The sequence below is a fragment of the Stegostoma tigrinum genome, chromosome 15 (assembly GCF_030684315.1).
Source record: "Stegostoma tigrinum isolate sSteTig4 chromosome 15, sSteTig4.hap1, whole genome shotgun sequence".
Classification (NCBI taxonomy): domain Eukaryota; kingdom Metazoa; phylum Chordata; class Chondrichthyes; order Orectolobiformes; family Stegostomatidae; genus Stegostoma; species Stegostoma tigrinum.
The window spans coordinates 43,709,780-43,733,378 of record NC_081368.1 but is presented as its reverse complement, the minus strand read 5'-3'; the positions used below and the strand labels follow the sequence as shown (position 1 = coordinate 43,733,378).

At 38.6% G+C, this 23,599-nt stretch overlaps 2 protein-coding genes across 5 annotated transcripts; both read left to right on the top strand.

Annotated features, from left to right (window-relative positions):
- On the top strand, positions 1 to 3,459 carry bmp15 (bone morphogenetic protein 15). The gene is made up of 2 exons (XM_048544137.2): positions 1 to 431; positions 1,267 to 3,459. The coding sequence occupies exons 1-2, from the start codon at positions 68 to 70 to the stop codon at positions 2,133 to 2,135; spliced, it is 1,233 nt and encodes a 410-aa protein (XP_048400094.1). The 5' UTR covers positions 1 to 67; the 3' UTR covers positions 2,136 to 3,459.
- nek12 (NIMA-related kinase 12) lies at positions 1,718 to 23,416 on the top strand. Of its 4 annotated transcripts, XM_048544133.1 has the most exons (5): positions 8,820 to 8,842; positions 11,192 to 11,334; positions 12,801 to 13,970; positions 17,334 to 17,534; positions 20,877 to 23,416. In XM_048544133.1, the coding sequence occupies exons 2-5, from the start codon at positions 11,247 to 11,249 to the stop codon at positions 21,029 to 21,031; spliced, it is 1,614 nt and encodes a 537-aa protein (XP_048400090.1). In that variant the 5' UTR covers positions 8,820 to 8,842; positions 11,192 to 11,246; the 3' UTR covers positions 21,032 to 23,416. The 4 variants fall into 4 exon arrangements, with proteins under 4 accessions (XP_048400091.1, XP_048400092.1, XP_048400090.1 ...); XM_048544134.1 differs by lacking the exons at positions 8,820 to 8,842; positions 11,192 to 11,334 and adding an exon at positions 1,718 to 1,847; XM_048544135.1 differs by lacking the exon at positions 11,192 to 11,334 and having other exon boundaries at positions 8,815 to 8,842.
- The last annotated feature ends 183 nt before the right edge of the window (positions 23,417 to 23,599 follow it).

The window sequence follows — 23,599 nt, the reverse complement described above, 5'->3', positions numbered from 1 at the left end:
GGTAGCGTGTTAGAGTTTAGTAGTGCCTCAGAGCTATGGTCCTGCCTGATTTGCAGAAACTTGTACTATGATACCATTAGCAGCTAACATGTGCTGGGTGATGAATCGGAATCGTAGCCGTAACGTATTCCGAGTTTTGATCTGTTTGCTGGAGCTTGTAGCTTTGCATGGAGGGGCTGGGGAGAAACAAGCGCCTGCCGAGAGGGAGATTAGAGACCTCGGTCCCCTTATCGAGATGTTGGCTGGAAAAGTTAGTCCCCGTCCTCCGCTGCCCTCGAAACAAGGGATGGATGATCAACACATGGAATATATGGCCACTCTCTACAAGCAGTTAGCAGATCGTGATGGGAAGCCTAAAGCTAACCGGACCATTATGACTAACACTATTCGGTTGGTGAAACCCAGTGCAAGTATCCTGCTCGCCGACTCCGGTAAATCAACATCCGCTAGAACCTTAGTTTTAAGTTCAATGAAAGCATTATATTATTGATCAGTGTCTTTCAAACTGCATTGGTAAACTGTAATCGTGGGTAGTGAGTTTAGCCTACTACACAATCAACTTTTTTTTAGAGCTGGGATAACTTTAGCTTTGATTTTAAACCCAGGATTTGCAAAAGCACTCTGCAAATCAAGTTATAACTGATATTTAACCAATGCCACTTGTAAGTTTCTGCAGAATCTCACTAGCTCAATGTTCTCTTTGAAACTTTGCTAAGGGTGTGTGACTCCATCTCTTCCCTTTGGGGGAATACTGTGCAATCCAGTAAACATAAATGTACATGAATACTTCAAAAGTGGAATGTTTTATGTGGTTATTGGAATTAAAATGGAATGTCTGAAAATTTGAATTTAACAATTGTCTAATTGAATAATAACCTTTTATCTCTACTACTCTTAGTAGTTGTCCCTGGATGGCTTCCACTTGAATTCAAGACTTTAGGGGTTCTAGTGTCACCTTTCATCTTTTTCAGATGACACTGAAGAGTGTAAGAATGAATGGCATGAATGTGAACTCTTTTTAAAATGTTAATTGCTGTGTAATCTATCCTGTCCTTGAAATTTAAGTATTGTTTAGGCTTGAATTTTGAATACTAAATCAATGTTTTAGTATCTTTGGAACACCACTATCTCCCCTCTCAAACTTTAGCTAGTCTGCAGTATCCTAGATTACTCCATCATCCTACTAAGAAATGTTGAAGTTTATAAATTGCTAGTAAGATGCACTGAATCCCTGCTAACATTTCCAATGTCTGTCTCTTTTTTTAGGTCATTGGCATGTGCATCATGTTCAATACAATCTGCATTATCTTCCAGAGCTGGAGCACTTGATTAAAGTTGTTGTTGTTTATTTGCACAGTCCTCTTGCCAATCAACTCTTAGTCTCTTGTGAAATCAGATGTCTCCTTGCAAACTATGTTAATCTAAACTTCATACAGAATGCCACTGACATAGAATTGCCCATAAGGTTTATATTAAACCTGAATGAACGATGGGCAGAAGCTGATGTAACTCCTTGTGTCTTTCTCCCAACTGGTAATTCTGTGAAGAAAGTGGATCTGCATATCAGTTACAAGTGTGCTGAATTTGGAAAAGTCAAAGAAAGAACTCTGGACAAAAGAAAAAACTATGCTGTCCATTTACAAGTGCCTTCTCTGCTACTATATTTAAATGACACAGATAAAACTGCACATCAAAGACAAGAAAAATCAGAAAAACAATCTCTAGAGGGTTCATCCAAATCCCGTGTCCTGTCTAGGAAGCCACGACAACTAAGCAACATTGGCTCAGTCGTTCCTAACTATCTTACGAGTCCTCCAAGGAACAAATGCAAGCTCCATTCATTCTGGGTAAGCTTTGAGCAACTGGGTTGGGATCATTGGATTGTGGCTCCTCATAGGTACAATCCAAAATTCTGCAGGGGAGACTGTCCTAGAATTCTTCACTATGGTTACCACTCTCCAAATCATGCCATAGTGCAGAATTTTATTAATGAAATTGTTGATAAACATGTGCCCCGTCCATCTTGTGTCCCTCTGAAATACAGTCCAATTAGTGTCCTGCTGAAGGAACAAAATGATCACATTGTGTACAAAGAGTACAAGGACATGATTGCTGTGTCTTGTACTTGCAAATAAACTTTAGTGCCTATTGTCAATTCTAGATAATTTGGGGCTAGTTTAGGAAAATATTGAGTGCACTGACATAGTTAACATAAAATGTGCAAAGTAAATTGGTCTGGTCATGTTTATGTAATCACATTGATCAAAGCAAGTCATAAAATGGCTTGCTGTTGAATTTAATTGCAGTGAAGGCTTATTTCTACACTCTTCCTACATTTATGGCAACCTGAGTTCATGGTGCAAATGTAGCCCTTCAGTATCTCAAGTTTAGCTTTGCAAAGACTGCAGCAGGGAGGAAAGGCAAAGTGGGTGTCCCAAGAACCTTCTGCAAAGACAATGAAAGTGTTGAGACCAATATACTTGATGTGGCAAGAAATTGATTCTGTAGTCTAGATTTAATGTATTTATAATTGTGATTTTGTAAATATCACTTCCAGTTTATGCTAAACTTTGTCAATCTTTTATATTAAAGTTGTCAAGTCTAATACTGTTGACCCATTGAAAAAAGAATCCTTTCAAGAAAATGTAAATACTCAAATTTTAACTCCTCCAGAATTAGGATTCCAACAAAGTTACTTCACCTGAGCTGCAGTAACCTTTTTAAGCCATATCATGGGAACTTGCTATTGCTTCAGCTGTAGTTTCACTTGAGGGTAATTCACTAGGTGATTCAGGAAGTCCTGAGTAAAAATTACCTTCGTTGTAGGTACCTCTCTTCATCAGATGATGCACAAGATAATACAAGGGTGTGGTGACCAGCAGGTGGGTGAGAGCTGAGGGAAGCACCAAACAATTGGGGAGGGTGGGGGGTAACTCACTTAAGTGAGCGATTTATTGTTTGTTCACTAGGGATTGTATACAATGGAACCATAAGAATTTTAAATGGCTAATGCACTTTGGTTTTAAACCAAACTTTTGCATCTTAACTTTTAAACTCTACAGTGCCCAGAGATTGGAACTGAAATTGCAGTATTTTTGGCTACTGTAGTTCAAAGGGCTAGCTTAATCTGAAGTGTATGTAGGTAGAATTAAACTGTACTAAAGTCTGAATTACTTACTATGCTGGTCTTGTCACTTTTGCTGTATTTCTAACAAACTTCAAACATTTGCACTACACATCAACATTTTCCATGTACAAGTGATTTCTGTGGGCTAGCATACTCATTTGTCTGTTTTACAATATTCAAAAGTAAACAGAAGTTTGAACATGGATGCACTAAACTAGGTGGTCTGAGTGAGTTATGATTTTTGCACTTTGCTTTCAGCCCTCCCATTTGTATTAAAATATCTTTAAATTGAAATATTGCATGTTATAGGCTACCAATGCAAAACTCTTGAATCTAAGCATTTGTGTACACTAAGCAAAAGTGTTGTAAACTAAGCTATTTTTATTCCCAGTTTGAAGATCATTTTGTACTGTCTTGTCTAACTTGCATACTCAATAAATAAAATGGCTTGACTTTGTCTAAAGCAGGATTAATTTCTCTTATTTGAGACAATCTCAGAATTTGGTATCTTCCTGAGACTTCAATTTTCACTTTATTTAAACAAATTCAATGGTTAAAACTGTAATAGCCAAAGTATCAACCTAGTCAGACATTTTGTAATAATTGGAACAGGTGGAGCTGGGATGTTCTTATCAGAAATAGACTACCAATACCTTTTGAAGGCCCTTTTATTGAGCCTAAAAGGGATGTTGAATTTCCTCCATTACTTTGAGGATTTAAACCATATAATTGCACTCACTAAAGTGGGCCATGATGACAACACAGACAGATAATCCAATAAATACAACTGTCTCATGGGTTGCACTATCCTCCAGAGAAACAAGAGGAAACTAGCTAGTGAAATAGCTCCTCACGGAGATCAGACTTTTTAAGCCAAGTAGTCCTTCAGAAGGATTGCTATTTTGGAACGCTCTTTTGTTTAGAACAGCAAGCTTTGAGAAGATTTGTAGCTCAGGTTGAGGTTCTGGATGTAAGTTTGCTTGCTGGAAGATTTGTTTTCAGATGTTTTGTCACCATTCTAGGTAATAGTGAGCCTCAAGTGCTGGTATTGTTTGTTTAGAACATCTGAGGTGGCAGTTCTCCCCATGTAAAGTGCTTTGTAAAGTGCTTTTTGAAAGGTAACAGTTAAGCTGTGTAACTTGCCTGGGTGGTGTCAAACTTTCTTTCAGGAATATGGTGAGTACATGCTAAAGAATTTCTTGGCCTCCAATCTCACTTATAGCTAGTCTGTTTTTGTTTTCTCTCCATTCCAGATTTGCCAGGTGTAGAAGCCTTTTTATAAAAGACTGGATTTTAAACCTGGAGTATAGAAGTTGTGACATTGAGCTCCTAAAACAAGGGATACAGTTGGTAGTCTTCTCCCCAGGATGGACAATTAAGACTGGGGGGGCACATCAAGGTGCAAGAAAGATTGAAAGACAAGGGTGGTTCACATGTGCATGAATTTCCCAAGGAAGTGGTGGATGTGGGTACAATTACAACATTTAAGACTTCTGAGTTTGTACATGACTAGGAAAAGTCTGGCAGGATATAGGTCAGGAACAGACCAGTTTGGGATGATGGACTGGTTGGACTGAAGTCTGTCTGTCTATGGTTCTAAAATTTCATTGTATTTTTAGCTAATTATTTCCAAACTTCCATTTCGGATGCACTATTTGTATCCAACTTTGTAAATGTTAATGAGTTGCATTTGAATAGTCACACTTACATCCTTCTAAGGGAAGGTCATTGAAACAGCTGAACATGGTTAGCCCAAAACATCCTGGCCAGAGTGTATCTGCACATCCTACCACAAACTTTTATTACCCATCTCTAGTTGGACTTGAGGTGGTAAGTGTCACCTTTTTTATTAATTGCATTTGAGTGCAGTAGGTAGGCCCATAGTGCTGCTGGGGCAAAACCTGGAATGCACTCCCCATTGATGAAAGAAGGGATACTTCCAAGTCAGGATGGTGATTGGCTCGGAAACTTGGACATTGCAACGTTTCTATATATTTGATTCCCTCTTCCAAATGGAAGTGGTTGAGTTTTGAAGGTGCTACTTAATCACTACCTAACTTCTCTGCATCTTGTGGCTAGTGTATACTGTATCCACTTGTCATAGCATGGATATGGTGCTAATCAAGCAGGTTGCTTTTGGCCTGATGGTGTCAAGCATCTAATATAGGAGTTACACTCATCCATGCAAGTGGGGAGTATTCCATTGCACTCCTGACTTGTCCTGTGGAAGGACTTTGGGGAGTCAGGTGTGTAACTTGGTGCAGCATTCCTATCCTTTTGACTTGTGGCCACTTCAGCTTCTGGCTAGCCCTAAATTGAGGGAATTCAGCTTTTTTTTTTTTGGAGTCAACTTAACCACCACCCCCTTCTCTTTCTTCCCTTCCCCTGCACCCCCGACACGTGCGCGCTCTTCCCTGGCCCGGCCCCGTAAGAGACTGTGTGCAGTGTTACTTGCCAGCCTGGGTACTGTCCAGTTCTTGTTGCACTTGAACATACAACTGTTAGGATGCTGAAGCAGTCAAATAATATTGAACATTACATAATTGCCAAGCATCCCCACTTCTCCATGATGGAGAAAATTGTCCTATTGCAAGTGTCCAGTTAATTGTTTGTTTAAATAACTTAATTTTAATACTCCCTAAGATGATAAGGTGTAGAGCTGGAAGAGCACAGCAGGATCAGAGGAGCAGGAAGGCTGACATTTCAGGCCTAGACCCTTCAGAAATGGGGGGGGAAGGAAAGGAGGTTCTGAAATAGAGGGAGAGGGGAGGTGGATAGAGAAGATAAGTGGAGAGGTGAAAGAGGTGGGGGTGGGGAGTTAAGGAGAAGATAGGTCAGTCCAGGGAGAACAGACAGGTCAAAGGGGCAGGATGATATTAGTATGTGGCAGTGGGGCTTGAGGTGGGTCAAGCTGGGGTGGTTTTGGGATGCAGTAGGGGGAAGGGAGATTTTGAAACTTCCCACCTCCAAGCCCCACTCCCACTTCCTACCTACTAACCTCATCCCACCTCCTTGACCTGTCAGTCTTCCCTGGACTGACCTATCTCCTCCCTAACTCCCCACTTCTTACTGGCTCCATCCCTCCCTCTTTTGACCTGTCTGTCTCCTCTCCACCCATCATCTCTATCCCATCTTTCCACCTCTTTCTCCTTTCTTCCCCCTCCCCCCTCCCCTCCCCTCCCCTCCCTATTTATTTCAGAACCTCCTACCCTTCCCACATTTCTGAAGGGTCTAGGCCTGAAATGTCAGCCTTCCTACTCCTCTGGTCCTCCTTGGCCTGCTGTGTTCACCCAGCTCTACACCTTGTTATCGCAGATTCTCCAGCATCTGCAGTTCCTACTGTCTCTGAAACCCTCTTAATACTCCCTTTTTTGGCTTTGCACAACTTCTCAGTTTGAAATTTCAGGATTCTTTGCCTGACTTGTCAACTTGGCTGGCTGTATGTTTTTAATGTTCTCAGATTGACCATTTTGATTTGTAATTGTGACAATGAACTACTTAGATTCAATTAGAGGGCAGAATTTCAAGATGCATAACTGATTTTTTTTTTTCTTAAAGAAAGGTCTGTGGGTCTTGTGATGTCTCAGGATGACCATGTCAAATTTCCTTGTGTTCAGGGATGTGCGTGTTAGGTAGGTTAGCCGTGACAAATGTGGGGTTATGGGGATAGGCTGAGGGGCTGTCTGGATGTGTGTTCTTTTGAGTCTCCAATGAATAAAATGGCCTCTTTCTGCACAAAGGGATTCCATTCTATTATTCAAACTCACCAGGGCTCCTTTGACCATTACCTTTTTTACCTTCTAGAAAGACAGCAGAGGAACACAACACCTATAATTTTCAATGGAAGTCACATAAAATCCTAACTTTGGAATTTAAAATAATGCAGTTACAAAATCCTGGAAATCACTTTCTAACAGTATATAGAAAGTGGTGATTCAAGAAAAAGTGGTGGTAGAGGGTTATTTTTCAGACTGGAAACCTGTGATTGCAAAGATCAGTGCTGTACACAGTGTGGCTTCCACTACATCAGAGGCAGAGGCTTGGGGACTGCTTTGCAGAACACCTAGGCTTGGTTTGCAATAAACAACTGCACCTCCCAGTCACAAACCATTTCAACTCTTTCAATAAATCTAAATTGAACACTATTGCCACTGTTTAGGTCATTGGCCCAGCTGATCAAAGGTCCCCTGGTACACCGAGATAACCTCCATCACTGTGCTCAACTCCATTAATTTCGGTGTCATCTGCAAACTTACTAACCACACCTATATTCACATCCAAATCATCTATAAGTGACTAAAAGCAGTGGACCCAGCACTGAGATAATGGGAACTGCAGATGCTGGAAAATCCAAGATAACAGGGTGGGGCTGGATGAACACAGCTGGTCAAGCAGCATCGCATTTCAGGAGCACAAAAGCTGACATTTCAGGCCTAGACCTAGGCCCGAAACGTCTGCTTTTATGCTCCTGAGATGCTGTTTGGCCTGCTGTGTTCATCCAGCTACACACTTTGTTCTCTTGGATTCTCTAGCATCTGCAGTTCCTATTATCAGAGAACTAAGAAGAATGCTTGAGATAGAATTGTTTGCATAAATGTTGCCAAAATATAAACAGCAAAAATTGAGGAATCAGCAGTTATGTTCCTCAAGTGTGCTACACATCTATGATTCTCAAAACCTGATAATGCATTCCAGTATCAAATGTGATCTTTAAATCTGATACAGCAAACATATTTGAGTACTTTATGATGGATAAGCATTTTCTAAAGTAATGCATAGCAAAACTAGCTATACCTAAATTTATATCATTAAATTGGGCATACAAAGTACAAAGTACAAAATCACAATCAGATCAAGGAATCAGAAAGGCAAAAGTAAAATGCTGTGGAAGATGGAAATGTGAACTAAAATAAAATATGCAAGTGTTCAAGTCTAGCACCATTTGCAGAAGAATCCATATTTTAGCTTCTGAGATAGTAAGAATTGAAGATGCTGGAGTCAGAGATAACACAATGTGGAGCTGGAGGAACACAGCAGGCCAGGCAGCATCAGAGGAGCAGGATGTTTTGGGTTGTTTCTGAAAAAGGGTCCCGACCCAAAACGACTATTTGAACTTGTTATCTTTTATCAGAACTACAGAGAAAAGCATTTCATTATATATTAGTTTGCCTTGGGAAATAAGAATACAAGTTTATCCTAATCTCAAGATGCAAGTAGGTGAAAGGAACATATAGCTGCTGTTCTTGTTTACAAAATATTGTTTGATTCCCTCATGGCATTTTATGAGGAATCTAGTCCAGGACTTTCAAGTACTGCAGTTTGTGTAATACGTTCACACTAATGGGGCAGAACAGTTATGGGTGAAGAAGTAACAAATATTCAGAATTTTGACATTGTGGTCGTTGGGAGTTTTAATATCATCTTACAAAAACAGTATTTTGTTTAGGAAGCACAAGATAGGTTTGCTTGAAGGATTAAAAATGAATGACCTGACTGTACTGTTCATCAGAGGAAGAATTAAAGGGGAAATCACTTTTAACTATGTAATCACACTAATAAGAGAGTACCTGGGCTGTAGGTTCTACTTGTGCAGTTACCTGGTGACTGACCTTCCGGAAGTGGCTCCCGGTTCTGCCGCTGATTGGCTGCCAGGATTCCACTTCGGCAGGTGAGCTTAACGTCACTTCCCGAGAGACGAGGCGACGCTGGAAGCAGGTGAAGAGGGGTCGATCGAGGGTTGGAGGTGGCGGTGGGTTAGGACGAGCAGATAGTGGGAGGTGAGCTGTACGGGTCAGCAGGATTCCCAGGGCTGGAGCGGGAGGCCACCCTGACTGACCAGCCTCCGAGAACAGCGCAGTTGGCCCCTGCCACGAGCTCCGTGTCAACACCAGGGATTGATATTGACCCCTGGGCACTGTCATAGCCTGGACCGGACTGTTGGCATTCTCCCCTTTGTAACTACTGACACACACACACACACACGACTAAGCGATACAAAAAAGTGCGGATACTGGAAGTCGGAAACAAAAACAGAAATTGCAGGAAAACGTCTGCAAGCCCGGCAGCATCCGTGGAGAGAAAGCATAGTTAACGTTCTGGATCCCGCAATTTCTGATTTTGTCTCTGGAGTAGACGATCGCTGCTTTATCCGGAACTGCATTGAATTGTTTTCAATGCCAACTGCCAATTCCATCTCTCTCTCTCTTGCTGCTAACAGCCTGAGACTAAAGCGAGCTGCTTGCAATCTTGGTGTCACATTTGGTCTCGAAATGAGCTTCCGGTCTGATTGTACTGTCATTAATATTTCCACCATTAACATTGGTGGATCTCTCTATTAGAATGCCAACCGTGATAAAATCTCTACAGGAGATTTCAAGAGATCGTAACTAGGAGCAGAAGTAGGCCATTCAGCCCATCTAGTCTCTGCCATTCCATGACAATGTATGATCTAATCCTTAACTCTACTTTCCTGCCTTATCCCCTTGATTCGTGTACTGATACAATATCTCAGCCTAGAATATACTTAATAACCCAGCCTCAACATCCCTTCGTGGCAAAGAATTCCACAGATTCCATAGCCTCTGGTAGAAGAAATTCCTCCTCAAGTCTATTAAATGTGCAACCCCTTACTCTGAGATTGGTGGTCAGTTAGCTCAGTTGGCTGGATGGTTGATTTGCATTTCACTTGGCTCTCGCTTATGGTCCCCTAGGACTATACCAACCTTGCTGAGAGTTTATGCCCTCTGGTGCTAGACTCTTCCACAAGGGAAAATTTTTCCACAACACATGATATATTCTTTGCTGCATTCAGTAATTGGCCAACATCCTTTTGTAGTGCTGCCTTCCTATACCAACTGGAAAACAAGAAAGCTTAGAACTTATTCCTGAATTGGTAGATGTGTGTTTGTTGGCCAAACAGCGTTCCCCCATCCCTTCCATATTCAATGTTTTTACACCCAGTAAAGAGAAATGTTCCAGAAAAATAACAAAAAAACCTCTCCATGTTTATATGCAGCAGTGACCTGGAAATTTATCTTCAATTGCTGTATGCTCTAGTCTAATACTGGATAACTGGAAACCTTGCTCAACTTACTGTTGCTGAAATCCACACTAATAACTTTGTCATCAATAGAGTGGATTATTGTTAAGCATTCCTCGCTGGTCTCTCACAATCAAACCTCTGTAAGTTTCAGGTCACCAAAAAGTCTTCCTGTCTTATAATTCACCCCGGATTCTATTCCTCTATCACCCTGTGATGCTGACTGATATGGCTCCTAGTCAAACAATGTACTGACTATAAAATTCTCATTCTTGCTTGCAAATTTCTTTGTAGACTTGTCCTTCCCTATGTCACTAATCTTCAAACCAACAACTGTCTGAGACACCTGTGGTCCTCTTATTCTGGTTTATGATGCACACTTACAATTATGATATTGCACTGCAATAAGTGAGTTTTGCTGCATTTTCTGTTTTTGTTTTGGATCTCCAGCATCGAGAGTTCTTTATTCCACTTTTAAGATGCTCCTTAAAACCCGAACCTTTGATTAAACATGTGATCTCTCCTTTTGTGATGTGGTGGCATTCTTTGCTTTATAATGTTCATGCAAAGTACCTTGGGCCGTTTTGTTAAGTTAAAGCTTTCATATAAATTCGTTTTTGAATGCTGCAATAAAGTGGAGCAGATGACACAGAATATGTCGTAACCATACTATACTGGTGGTTGTTCTCCATGAAAGCCTCCTCCAATCTTTTCTCATTTAAATCTACCAATGGAACCATCTATTCCCTTTTCATATGCTTGTTTATCTTCCTCTGAAATGCATTTATACTGTTTGCTTCAACCACACCTTGTGGCTGCAAATCCCACATTCTTGACATTCTTCGTGTAAATAAATTATTTCTAAATTCTCTCTTGGAATTCTTGGTTACTGTCAGCTGTGGCTCAGTTGGTAGCAATCTCACTTTTGAGTCACGAGGTTCTGGTTTCAAGTCTGACTCCAGGATCTGAATGTAAACATAGGGGTTGGCATTCCAGTGTGTACTGAGAGAGGTGTTGTTTTTCAGATAAAACAGTGAACTGAGACTCTACTTGCCTGCTTGGTTGAATGTACAAAATCCTATGGCACTGTTTCAAAGAAGATGTGTGGAGTTATCACTAGTGTCCTGGCCAATGTTTATTTCTCAAACAACTTTAAACAGATTATGTGGTAATTATCACATTACTGTTTGTGGAAGCTTGCTGTGTGTGTATTGGCTGTCATTTTTTTTGCTTTACAACATCAGCTACACTTCAAAATGTATCTAATTGGCTGTAAGGTGCTTTGTGTTGTCTGGTTGTCAAAAGAAGTACTCTGTAATTTTTTTTGGAATTTATTGATGACTGTCTTATATTGATGGCCACTAATTATGCTCTTCTCCACACGATGAAACATTCTGTTTTGTGATAAAAATCATAAATCATAATTTTAAAGACCAATATTAGATGGGTTAATTGCCTTCACTTGAGAATAGATCCAGCTTATTAATCCTTTTCCCATGTACCCACACATACCTGACACTTATTTGTGTTGAGCTTCATTCACCAATTATTTGTTAGTTCTGCAAATTCATTAGTACTTTTCCTAAAATTGTATTGGCTTAACCCCCTGCTCACAACCTGTCCTCAATCTAGTACAATTTGCAAATTTAATAATTGGGAGTTTGATTTACTGGTCAGAATCACTAGTATAAATTTTAACAGCAGTTTCCCCAACACAAATCATTGTTGAACACTATTTCCCTCCTTCCATTCTGAGTATCTACTCTTTACTCACACTTACTGCTCCCTGCTTTGAGGAAAGCTCACAATGCATTGTAATGGTGTGACACACTGGAAGCAGACAATTGGCATTACTGTTCTGTTTGATAAACGTGACCTTCAGACCCTGTATTCCTTCCATTATTCAGATTAGCTGTTGGCAACTTTCATTGCTTCCCAACTCTTATTGGAAAATATGATTAATGAATATTAAACAGTTTGCTTAAGTACAAGTGCGTTTTTGCTTCTAGCAAAGGAAACTAAATAATTTTGTAGCATTTATTGAAATAAATATGTAAAGACCAAAAATGTACTCCTTCTCTCCCTGCAAGAGTGGTGATCGATATGCCACTTAATAACCATCAAGAATATGTAGAAACTCGCAATTCTCATCTGACTGCCATAAAAATAACACCTGCCAACTGCCTCCCTAACCGGTTCTTCCTCTCACCCATCCCTTCCTCCCACTCCAAGCTGCACCCCCCATCTACCTACTAACCTCATCCCACCTCCTTGACCTGTCCGTCTTCCCTGGACTGACCTATCCCCTCCCTACCTCCCCACCTATACTCTCTCCACCTATCTTCTTTTCTCTCCATCTTTGGTCCACCTCCCCCTCTTTCCCTATTTATTCCAGAACCCTCATCCCATCCCCCTCTCTGATGAAAGGTCTAGGCCCGAAACGTAAAATAGCTTTTGTGCTCCTGAGATGCTGCTTGGCCTGCTGTGTTCATCCAGCCTCACATTTTATTAACCTGCCATCTAAAATGAGTAGTTAATTAAGGATGAAAAAAGTTATTGTTTTTTCACTGGTTATGCAAACTGAGCAAAAATAACCATTTGTTTTTCATCTGTTTTTATGTGTTTAACCCCAAGAAGTCTCAACTGTAATTGAAAAGTGTAAGATGGAGAATTACGAAAAAGTCATTACAATAGGAAGGGGTGCAAGTGCAGAGGTTCTCTTAATGAATCATTTAGAAACAAAAAAGTTGTATGCTGTCAAGAGAATAAAGATTGATCCTTCACTTAAGTCTAGAACAAAAGAAGCTGTAATGCAAGAAGCAACTATCTTGACCAGACTCAAGCACCCTCACATTGTCACATGTCATGAATACTTCATTGACCAAGAAGAGTATGTCTTCATTGTGCAAGATTACTGTGATGGTGGCACTTTGGATGACTTAATCCAATTTCAAAAAGAGAAGGAGTACTTTGCGGAGAATGATATTATGCGGTGGTTTGTTCAGTTAGTTATGGCTATTCAATACATTCACTCCCTGAAGATTCTTCATCGAGATATTAAAACATCCAATGTCTTCCTTACAAAGAAAGGGACAGTTAAACTCGGGGATTTTGGGATTTCAAAAGTCATGACTCACACTTTGGATATGGCAAATACCTGTGTTGGCACACCATGCTATTTGAGCCCTGAACTCTGCCAAGATATTCCCTATAGCTCCAAGTCTGATATCTGGGCACTTGGTTGCCTTTTATTTGAACTTTGTGCTTTGGAACCTGCCTTTCATGCAAAGAACCTCTTAAGTTTGTTTTATAAAATTGTAAAGGGAGAATATGCGTGTGTACCAAAGAGCTACTCAGAAAACATGCATGTTTTGATCAAAAGCATTCTCAACAAGCATCCTGAAGAAAGGCCTAGTACCAGCACTATCCTCAAAGTACCATATGTCCAAGAACACCTCAAGTTCTTCATTAGAGATCAGGAATTCCAGCTGACAAAATATCATTCTGTGAAACATTCACATTTGACAAAGAAGGAGGGTGATGAGATCACTGATGACCTCCATGGATCTCCGAATCTTTCTGAAGAGGGCATGTGTGCTCGGAACGGTAAAGCAGTCTCAAATTCTCATTGCCTTAGTGGTAAAAAAGTAGAAGAGGTGGACTTAGAGGCGTGTGAAAACGTGGGGCCCAGTGACGAAGAAGACAAATGTAGTTACTCTGATGATTTTGATCAGGATAGTTTGTCCTCAACAGAAGAAATATCAGTACCACCTTCAAGTGTTGCAGCCTCTGAAGAAACTGAAGGTAAGTTTGGTATTAATTAATTTTCAGTTTTTTTTAAATCCTCAATGCAACCAAACGTTGAATGTTGTTACCTGGTATTTTTAACATATTATCTGTATGCCAAAGCAAATATTCCTAGTACTTTTTAACATTAATATTTCTTAGTAATATTCTTGATTCATCAGTTTACATGATTCACACCAAAATAATCATTAGTAAAATATTGTGTGCAGTTTTGGTCTCCTCTTCTGAGGAAGTATGCTCTTGCTGTCAAGGGAGTGCAGCAAGGTTTACCAGGCTGTTTCCAGGATGATGGGTCTGATGTATGAGGAGAGATTGACTAGGTTAGGATTGTTTTCACTGGAGTTCAGATGAATGAGGGGGCATCTCAAAGAGACATATAAAATTATAACTGGGCTACACAGGGTAGATGCAGGGAAGATGTTCCTGATGGTGGGTGTGTCCAAAACCAAGGGTGACAGTGTGAGGATTCGGGGTAGACAATTTAGAACAGAGATGAAGAGACATTTCTTCACTCAAAGAGTGGTGAGCCTGTGGAATTGATTATCACAAGAAGTAGTTGATGTCAAAACATTGAACGTATTCAAGAGATGATTAGATGTAACACTTGGGGTGAATGGGATCAAAGGTTACAGGGAGAAAACAGGACTAGACTATTGAGTTAGATGATCAGCCATGATTGTGAGGAATGGCAGAGCAGACTGGAAAGGCCAAATGGCTACCTCCTGCTCCTATCTTTTATGTTTCTAAGTTGAGTAACCTATAGCTGACTTGTCTTTCACTATGGTATTATATTAATATAGGAATGTGTAGCATTTTCTCAGTTGGAAGTGACCAATATTGTTTCTGTCACCATCCAAGTCTGAAAGCTTTAAAACACGATATTTTCTTAATATCTCCACAAAAATTGACTATTTCACATGTTGTGCTTTACTGAAATCTTGGTGATAATGCTGTTGAAGTCTTTCATATTGTAACACCTAATGCTAAAAATCTTGAGCCAACACATCTGTAATTTAGTTTACTGTAATTGGTGTTCTGGCCAACATTTAACCAACAGTGCCAAATAAACATAAATTGTCGGTTCATATCTTAGCTCTTTGTGGAATATTATTAAAAGCAAGATAGTTCCTGCTTTCATCTGAACATTCTGTATGAAGAAGATTGAGACATTAATGGGATTTAAGGTGTTATACCTTTCCCAAATTAGAGATCTGCTGTCCTGTACCTGAAGTCTTAACATAAGGTAGTCTTCAGGTTGGTTGATTTGTTGGTTCTGAACATTGAAGCTATGATATCACATGGATACATTTCACATTATTTTTCAGTGCATTGGGCTTCCAGTTTACGTTACCTGTATCCTGCCTCACCAGAAGTTTCCAGTATGTTTCATTACAACTAATGTAACTCCCTCTCTTTATATCATGGGTTGCCAGACAGTGGTCATGGTTTGTCTGAGTCTTACCAATTATAATACTAGTGAAACACTCTACTGGGAAAAAGAAGAGTTTGTAAAGAAAAAAAGCGATATAACCTGAAAAAATATACCTGATGATTCCTTGTCAATGCGTTAAAGTTTGTCATTTGTCTCAAAAATATTATTCATAGGGGAAGATTAATTTGTGATGCTGCTCTTTAGGGACACTACAATGTCCTGCAATCCCTGCAAAGAGGATAAACATGTATGGTACTTTTTAATCAAAAATTTCACTAATAATTGCAAGATAAATCTCTTTTTTTCTTCTTAATCCAGGATTCCCCAGCACGCAATAAAAAATGAGGAAATGCGGACGCTGTAAATCAGAAGCAAAAATAGAAATCGCTGGAAGATCTCAGCAGGTCTGGCAGCATCTATGAAGAGAAATCAGAATTAACGTTTCAGGTCCATTGCCCCTTCTCAGAGGCAGGGTCACCGGACCCGAAACATTAACTCCCGTTTCTCTTCGTAGATGCTGCCAGACCTGTTGAGCTTTCCCAGCAAGTTTTTGGTTTTGTTTGCCCCAGTTCTTGTTGCCTCTTTCTTATATTTGTCTATTTTTAACTTCAGATTACTGGAGGAGACAGGATTGATTATATGGGTATTATGCAATATTGAAAAGTGCTGCACTTCAGCAATAACAAAATTCATTTATAATATTTTACATGTGTCAGAAAAAAATAGTCAAAGATGCATGGATTAAGAATTACTTTTTATTGTTGAGAGGATTAATGTAAGATATGGGGGATAAAGTAGATGGTGGCATAGTGGTGATGTTAATGGAAATAGTACTTTAGGAAGGATATGCTTGCACAAAGCAAGTGCAGCAGAGGTTCACCACACTAATTCATGAGTTGATGGGACTACCCTATGAGGAAGGACAGAGAGACACAGAGTTAAATTTTCATGTACAATGTGACTTATTTGGAATGGAAGAAGGAGGTTTTGAAAAAAATACGTACTGGATACAAACTCAGTTTAGCTCTGCACAGATGTTTCCAGACCTGCTGACGTTTGTTGTGCAAGTTTGGATTTATAAGTCTTGGCGGCAATTCCTCCATGAATTATTTGGGCCTTGGTATGTGGAATTTGTTTGTGTGGAAAAAATGTACTCCATTTGCACAGGCAGACTACTTAACATGGGATTCTTAGACTTTGTTAAACATGGCTTCTAACATGCATCATTTGTTCTCTTTCCCCTTCCCTATCCTCCCCCCACCGAAAATGTTTTTAGTAACATAGTAAGTAATACAAATGAGAGAAAAGCTACATTGAAATAGTTAATGCAAGGAAATTTAAATGAGCACTAGCTATGGGGATGGTTGGTTGTCAGGGGTCCCAGGCGTAAAGGGTTGGGGGAGTTGTAGTTGAGAATGGGTGGTGATTTTAATCATTACTGAGGAGCTAGATTAGTTTTTTAATTGTTTGATTTTCCTGGCTACCTATTACCAGAAATAGAACCCTCTAAATTCTTTTCAGAGGGTTCCAGATGCAGGGATTTTCCCATCAGAATCTTCAATTTAGTGAACCATTCCTATGGAATCTACTGCTCATGGATTTCACAGGTTCCCAACAATCAACTGCAATCTGCAATGCCCTGAAGAAGTGTAATACTTGAAATGTTGACTACTCCTTTCCCCCACATGATGCTTGGCCTGCTGTGTTCTTTCAGCCTCCTGTTTGTCTACCTTGGATTCCAGCTTCTGCAGTTTTTTTGTTTGTTGCAATGCTTCAATGCCTACTTTGAACATGTGAGCCACACTAACTCGTAAAACTGGAGTCAACTTCAACTGAAATGACCTTGCACTATACAATAGAAGATGTATGAATGAGTTGTCATTCTGTTTGAACCTGTTCTAAATTTTGTTTATTTTTACTGTTGGTAGCCACTGATGAAGTGGACTGCGTAGAATACCCTGATGATTTTGAGGAGTGGGAGGATGACGTTGCTGAGATAGTATGTAATGCTCGCTCCGCCATGGATGTTGAAGCAAATAATGAAGCATTTCGAGAAGAAAGAGACAGTCAAGAAGAAGGCGCTGTTAATCTGTCCACTACCATTAAGACTCTGCGAGAAAAGTGTTTAGGTAAGAACATACCAAATAGTATATGGGTTGTTATATTACTACTTCATATGAATATATCAGCATATTTTGTAACCTAAACAAAAGCACAACATTATACTTTGGAAATTTCAGAATAATTTCTGATTTTATTTAATGGGTTAATTGGTTGAGAAGCAGAATGAATACTTAACAGCAACATTCAGTCAATGCTAATATTCAAAGTTTGAGAGCTTATTTGAGGTAATGCTAATTATTTTTCATCTGAGACTCCTGTTATTATGTAGTGATCTTTTGAGAGGATATGCTTTCCTATATGCTCTTATTATATGGGAAGATATGCTTTACTGGCCAATGCCATTAGTTCCCAACAATTGGAAATGTGCAACAGAAGCTGACTCCAATTCACCTTTACAGCCTATACTTGGTGCTGCTGTATAATTGCACATCTGAGTTTGGCTTGCATTGTGAATAGCCATGGATGAAAAGCTGCATCATGATATGGTACTGTCATGATCTAACTCACCGTGAATTCAAATCAGTTTAAACCTAGTCAGATGCCAGTAGCATATGCCATCGGCGTGTGTCATAACAGATTGAAAAAACATAACTAACTTAAAGCTCATGTGTTTTGTAGTGTGGTGGTAACATCCCTTCCTCTGTGCCAGAAAGTCCAGGTTCATGTTTCACTTGCCATGGAGATGTGGCAGAACATGTCTGAGCAGGTTCTTCTTTTGAAATAAATTTAAATGTATTTGTTTCCTCAGTATAAACTACTGCACCATAGTAAGCAAAATACCTGGATTCTCTGATCAAGTTAAGCTAGCTACTAATGTCTAAAATTAGTGACAGCTGCTGAGAAGCGTAAAAAATACTACTAGTTACTACCCTGTGAACCAGTGGGAAATCCATGAGTTTGTGCAATTTGAGTGAGGACAGGATGAAATGGGCACTTGGCTGAAGCACCATTATGATCTTGGATACATAATCCAATGAAAGCTAAGATAGCAATACAGAAAAAAATTTAATTGCTTAATGTATTTAGAATGTGAGTGTTTCTCTGTGATTATCTCTTTGGAATGGAGAGAATTTTCTAAAGCATAATGGAAGTTTGTTAAACATGCCTGTGTTAGAAACACTGTGTAGTGGCCTGAATCAAAGATTATTTTGCTGCCCAGGTTTCTGTTGTTGTATTGTGCCAAATCTACATATTATTATGTATTCAAGGTAGTGAAGACTATTTGTGAAAGGTTACAAAACCTCCTGGACTATTCTCATGAAAGTTGTGTTAACTATGGTGCACAATACCTACTATACTTCTTTGTAAAACAACAAACATTTACGGGAGGAGGGTAAATAATTGATTAATATGTAAATGTAAATCCCTGAATTTCTTTCAAATCACTGCCCTGAGAGAACTAAAAGTTTTATCATTGTAAATAGAAGTGACATTTTAAGTCATACAGCGCCTGTTAGGTGTGAGGCCTTGTTTAGAATGTATTGTGTTTTGGTTTGGAGTCAGACAAATGTTTGTTCTTTTACAAAGAAGTGCAGTGGGTATTGTGCACCATAGTTAACACAACTTTCATGAGAATCATCCAGGAGGTTTTGTAACCTTTCACAAATAGTCTTCACTACCTTGGATACATAATAATATGTAGGTTTGGCCCAATACAACAATAGGAACCTGGGCAGCAAAATTTCTGAAGGGTCCAGACTCGAAACATCACCTTTCCTGCTCCTCTGATGCTGCTTGGCCTGCTGTGTTCATCCAGCTCCACACTTTGTTATCAAACATTTACGGGAGGTATGTTTCGACGTATAATTTATATTTTCATATGGGAAAGAGACTAATATCTATCTGAATAACTTAAAAGGCATAGGTATCTCTCATCTTTCAGAAAGAAAAATATTTCAAAGTAAGTTACAAGATGTAACAGCTTGTAAGGAAGTGGGAAAGATGTCAAGGAGGTGACTAAAGATAAACCAAGGTGATCGATTGTGTAAGTCATAGCAAGATGAAAAGATTTGCGATGACAATCCCAGAGTGCTGCAGAATGTAGGTTCTGATACTAATTATTAAAATAGTGGGCAGTCGGAATGGAGAAGGAAGTCAGAATAGGAAATGTATAATACATCAAATTTAGAATAATGAAATTGCTTACTTGCATGCAGAGTTAGACGAGACTTGATGGACCATATGCAAACTGGCAACCATTTAAAAACAATGTTTTCAAATTCAAATGCTTTTAAGTTACACTGCTTTCAGATGTGATGATTCTTCCCATTTCTCCATGTTGCTGATCATAATAGTCTTTGAGACAGCAACGGAAAAAGGCTTTTAGTTGGGTATTTCTCAATTTTTGTTTTCATTTCTTCCATCAGTTCTCTAATTCTTTTAGAAAGTCTGCTTTGACTAGACCTTGAAATGATAAACAATAGCAATATTTCCTCAAATTTGCATTTTTCATAAGACTTGCACCTGAACATTATATATTAGACGATCTGATAATAGAAGCTATTGTTAACTTTTATTTTATAATTTTTTTGACAAAGCAAATCTATTATTCTTATGTACTTATAAAATTATTGGTCAATAAGTTAATTCTTTGATCCCTGTTTGGCTGGTTATATTGTCCAAGAATGTATCTAATTTCATTATTCCAATGCTATTCGTACCATATTGTACAGCCATCTGAGCCTGCATAACACATTTTGCCTTTTCAGGTATTTGCAGTGAACTCTAAAACAGGTTGATTGTTTTATTGGGGAAGAGGTACATGAGACAGAGTCTTTTGAAGGCATTTTAATTTTCTGGGTGCCATATGGCGCGCTTCAGTTTCATGTTAAGTACAGAGGTCATAATCCATTTTTGTTGCAGAGTAACAAACCATGAGTCTTTGTGTTCATTGTTCGAGATTCCCTTCTGCATTATATTTAGGCAGAGCAGAGAAACAATTTCATCATGATAATTCCAATAGATTTGAGGGAAGGAGTCTTTGCTCTAACTGTGCTTCTTTACATTCTGATGGGGAAGGAAGGCAGTGGTAAATCTACTGGTGCTCCACAAGAATGAAACTTTTCCAGATGATTTCCCAAATTGCTCCAGACAGTGCCACCAACTGTATTCTTTAAAATGTATCAATGAAAATTGTGCCAGTGGAAAGGTGGTTTGAACCCAGGTGAGGGTCTTAGAAATACCCCAGGCATTTACTGAGGAACACTAACTGCTTCTGGAGGGAGTCAGTTACTTTCTCCGAAATATTGAGATCGTTCTCAAATTGTTAGTTGATCCACTTGTATTTATCTTTAACAGCAATTAGATTAGTTTCAAACCAGATTATTGACATCTTTCTGTGTTTACAGATGACATTGGCCAGACCATTTTCCATGAAGTAGCTTCTCAATTTCTTAAGGGTCTAACACCTGAAGATCTCAAACCTCAGTTTGAACATCGTTTGGGATCAGATCATTTGGAGACTTGCTACATTATCTTCAACATGGATAAGGAAAGTGCTTGAATCAGTGCAAAACATGAACCAAATCATAAGTTTTCTTCTGATTTCCAAAAAAAATCACTGCTTGAATTGTTTCTGCCAGTACAGATGTTTGATGCGCACATCCCTGTACATACTATTGTTAAGTCTCTGGCTCCATTCCACAGTCTTTAGTCCCTGTATAGTACTAAGTAACAGGAACAATATATTTCCCTGTCTTTGAGCAGTGATGTTGTGGCTTGCCCATCCTTTTGCAATTATGGCTAATATTTTGTAAATAATTTTGCATATTGCTAGTATGTTGTAAAGGTTTTTCATAAGTAAGAGACACGTTACATCCTCATTTTTTTGTTGTTCTTTTTTTGATGGCTCCCAGTATTTCTCTTGGATTTTATTTGGAATTATTTTCCTTTTCTTCTATGTCCATGTTGGTCCTAACAGTTGACATCTATCTTATAATGCTAAGAGACGGACATGGTGGGAAGTCCATAGATGTTTCAACAGTTTAATTTTTCCTTTGTTGTTTGAAAAAGCTACACACTGATGGCTTGCTTTGCAAATGGCACTGGACTTTTTTGAAAAGTAAAGTATTGCAATGAAAAGAATTTCATGTTCTCCAGGGGCACTTTAAAATAGAATGACAGCTTTCTTCCTTCTGATGTGTTTTGTGAAGATAAATGTAGATTTTTTTTATCATATACTCCTAATTTCATAACAAAATACACTTTTGCCTGATATTTCTATAATCTTGATTATGGGCAGAGAGACATTGTGATCCCTCTACTGCCCGCCTATTTCCTAAGTTTTAAAAATCTGATGGCAGATTTGGATCCAGGTAATCCTGTCAAATGACAATACAGACTGGGAAATTTAGATTCTCTGTGATTTCCTACAACTGGGGAAAGGGCAAGAATGCACTTTGGAGCGGCTTATCGGCCCATTTTAAATTAGTACTACCAGGTTAGTGATTTGGAACTGACATTATTTGTGCAGGCTTTTTTTAAAAAGTTGAACAACTGTGTAGCAAGAGTATTTTAAAAATCTTTCAGTACTTTAAATAAAAAGGTAAAATGCTTTGAACAGCAAGTACATTCCCCCACTTAGCTTGCTTTTTATTTTTCCTTTATTGTATAGTGAGTGTTGCAGTGCATTATCCTTGACCTCTGGAACCTGGATGCAAACCTGCCACAGACCTTTGGAACTATAGTCTTCTGACACCTAATGTCTCCCACAATAAAGTAGTTTGAGACAGCAATATTTTAGTATTTCAGGATAGATTCCATAATGTGCCTTAACCCTTGTACAAGGAATCATAATTAAAAATGCTGTAGGCACCTGAAGAAAAGTCTCAGGAAAACAGATGGCAATATCCTTTGATTGTCATTGTAGCTGTGGTTTAACATTTGTTTTGATAATTTGTGTGGGTAAAGGTACATTTGAATTGAGAATTAAGGATACATAGAACGTAGTCCTATCCTGTACTGTTCTATGCTGTATGTTTTAAAACTACATAGTTTCATCTGTGTCCCAAGATGTTCAAAGTTAGAAGCATATTAAAAAGAAGCGTTTAAAAAAGAAAATATAACATTCCAAGAGAATGACTTTAGATTAGAAGATTTAGTTTACTTAACTTTTTGCCTGACTGTTAGTGGATAATGAAGTAACCATTTAAAAAAAAATCTTTTGGGTGATTATCTCCAGTTGCATTGTGTAGCTATATGTTAACATAATAGTAAATGATCTCTTTTTGTAAATTAAAAATGTCTTTTTGAACATATAGTTACACATAGACCAGAATTTGCTGGAAATTGACAATAAGCATGTTGAAAGTTTTAATTGTTATTGGTGCATAAAAGACATTCAGAAATTTATGATGTTGAAAATATACACTGTGAGTTGCCATTCTGCGCAATGCCTGGCAAGCCTACACACAACCTCATCATTTGTGTTGAGAAGTAACTGCTGTATTTCCAATGTAAAATTAATTAAGTTTGCCACCAACATTAGGGGTACTAATTAGCAGCATTAGACCTTGTCTATTTATGTTTTCAAAATAATTTTCCATTTTGAAACTAGTTAAATATTTTGCAATATCACATAAAACATATAATCAGGACAACAGATCAACTGATTTAATCAATTTAGCAAATCACTTTATTCAGAATTCTGGCTGGGAGTAATGAAGATGCTAAATTTATTTCAGCTTACCAGGATTTAGTGATACCCATCTGCTCTGCAAAATATGTGGGTCCGCCAAATTGTAAACAACGGGCTATCATCATTTCTGATTCCAGGAATAATGTCATGTTCTGAATTGCTATAAAATACGTATCTTGTACTTTTGCACATAGGCAACAGCTATGTTGATGTTTCTGAATTGGATAAATTAAAATAGAATATTAATCTGTACTCTGGGCTGGAGGTATTTGTTTTAAATTCCTCAGGCATATAACTTTAAATACTGTTTTCCTGCTGATCATTCTGTGATCAGCTTCATTTCAATAATCAGATGTCCAAGCTGCCAGTTTGGATATTTGTTAATCTTTTTAATTCCTAACTTTCATTGCTTGAGGAGATAGATTGTTCATCCAC

What these genes read in the sequence shown, in the direction of transcription:
- nek12 (XM_048544133.1), top strand. Translation starts at nt 11,247, where the DNA reads ATGGCACTGTTTCAAAGAAGATGTGTGGAGTTATCACTAGTGTCCTGG. An exon ending in AACTTTAAACAGATTATGTG is followed by an intron (nt 11,335 to 12,800) that starts GTAATTATCACA and finishes TTTAACCCCAAG; the next exon opens with AAGTCTCAACTGTAATTGAA. An exon ending in AGCCTCTGAAGAAACTGAAG is followed by an intron (nt 13,971 to 17,333) that starts GTAAGTTTGGTA and finishes TACTGTTGGTAG; the next exon opens with CCACTGATGAAGTGGACTGC.
- bmp15 (XM_048544137.2), top strand. Translation starts at nt 68, where the DNA reads ATGATACCATTAGCAGCTAACATGTGCTGGGTGATGAATCGGAATCGT. An exon ending in TATCCTGCTCGCCGACTCCG is followed by an intron (nt 432 to 1,266) that starts GTAAATCAACAT and finishes CTCTTTTTTTAG; the next exon opens with GTCATTGGCATGTGCATCAT.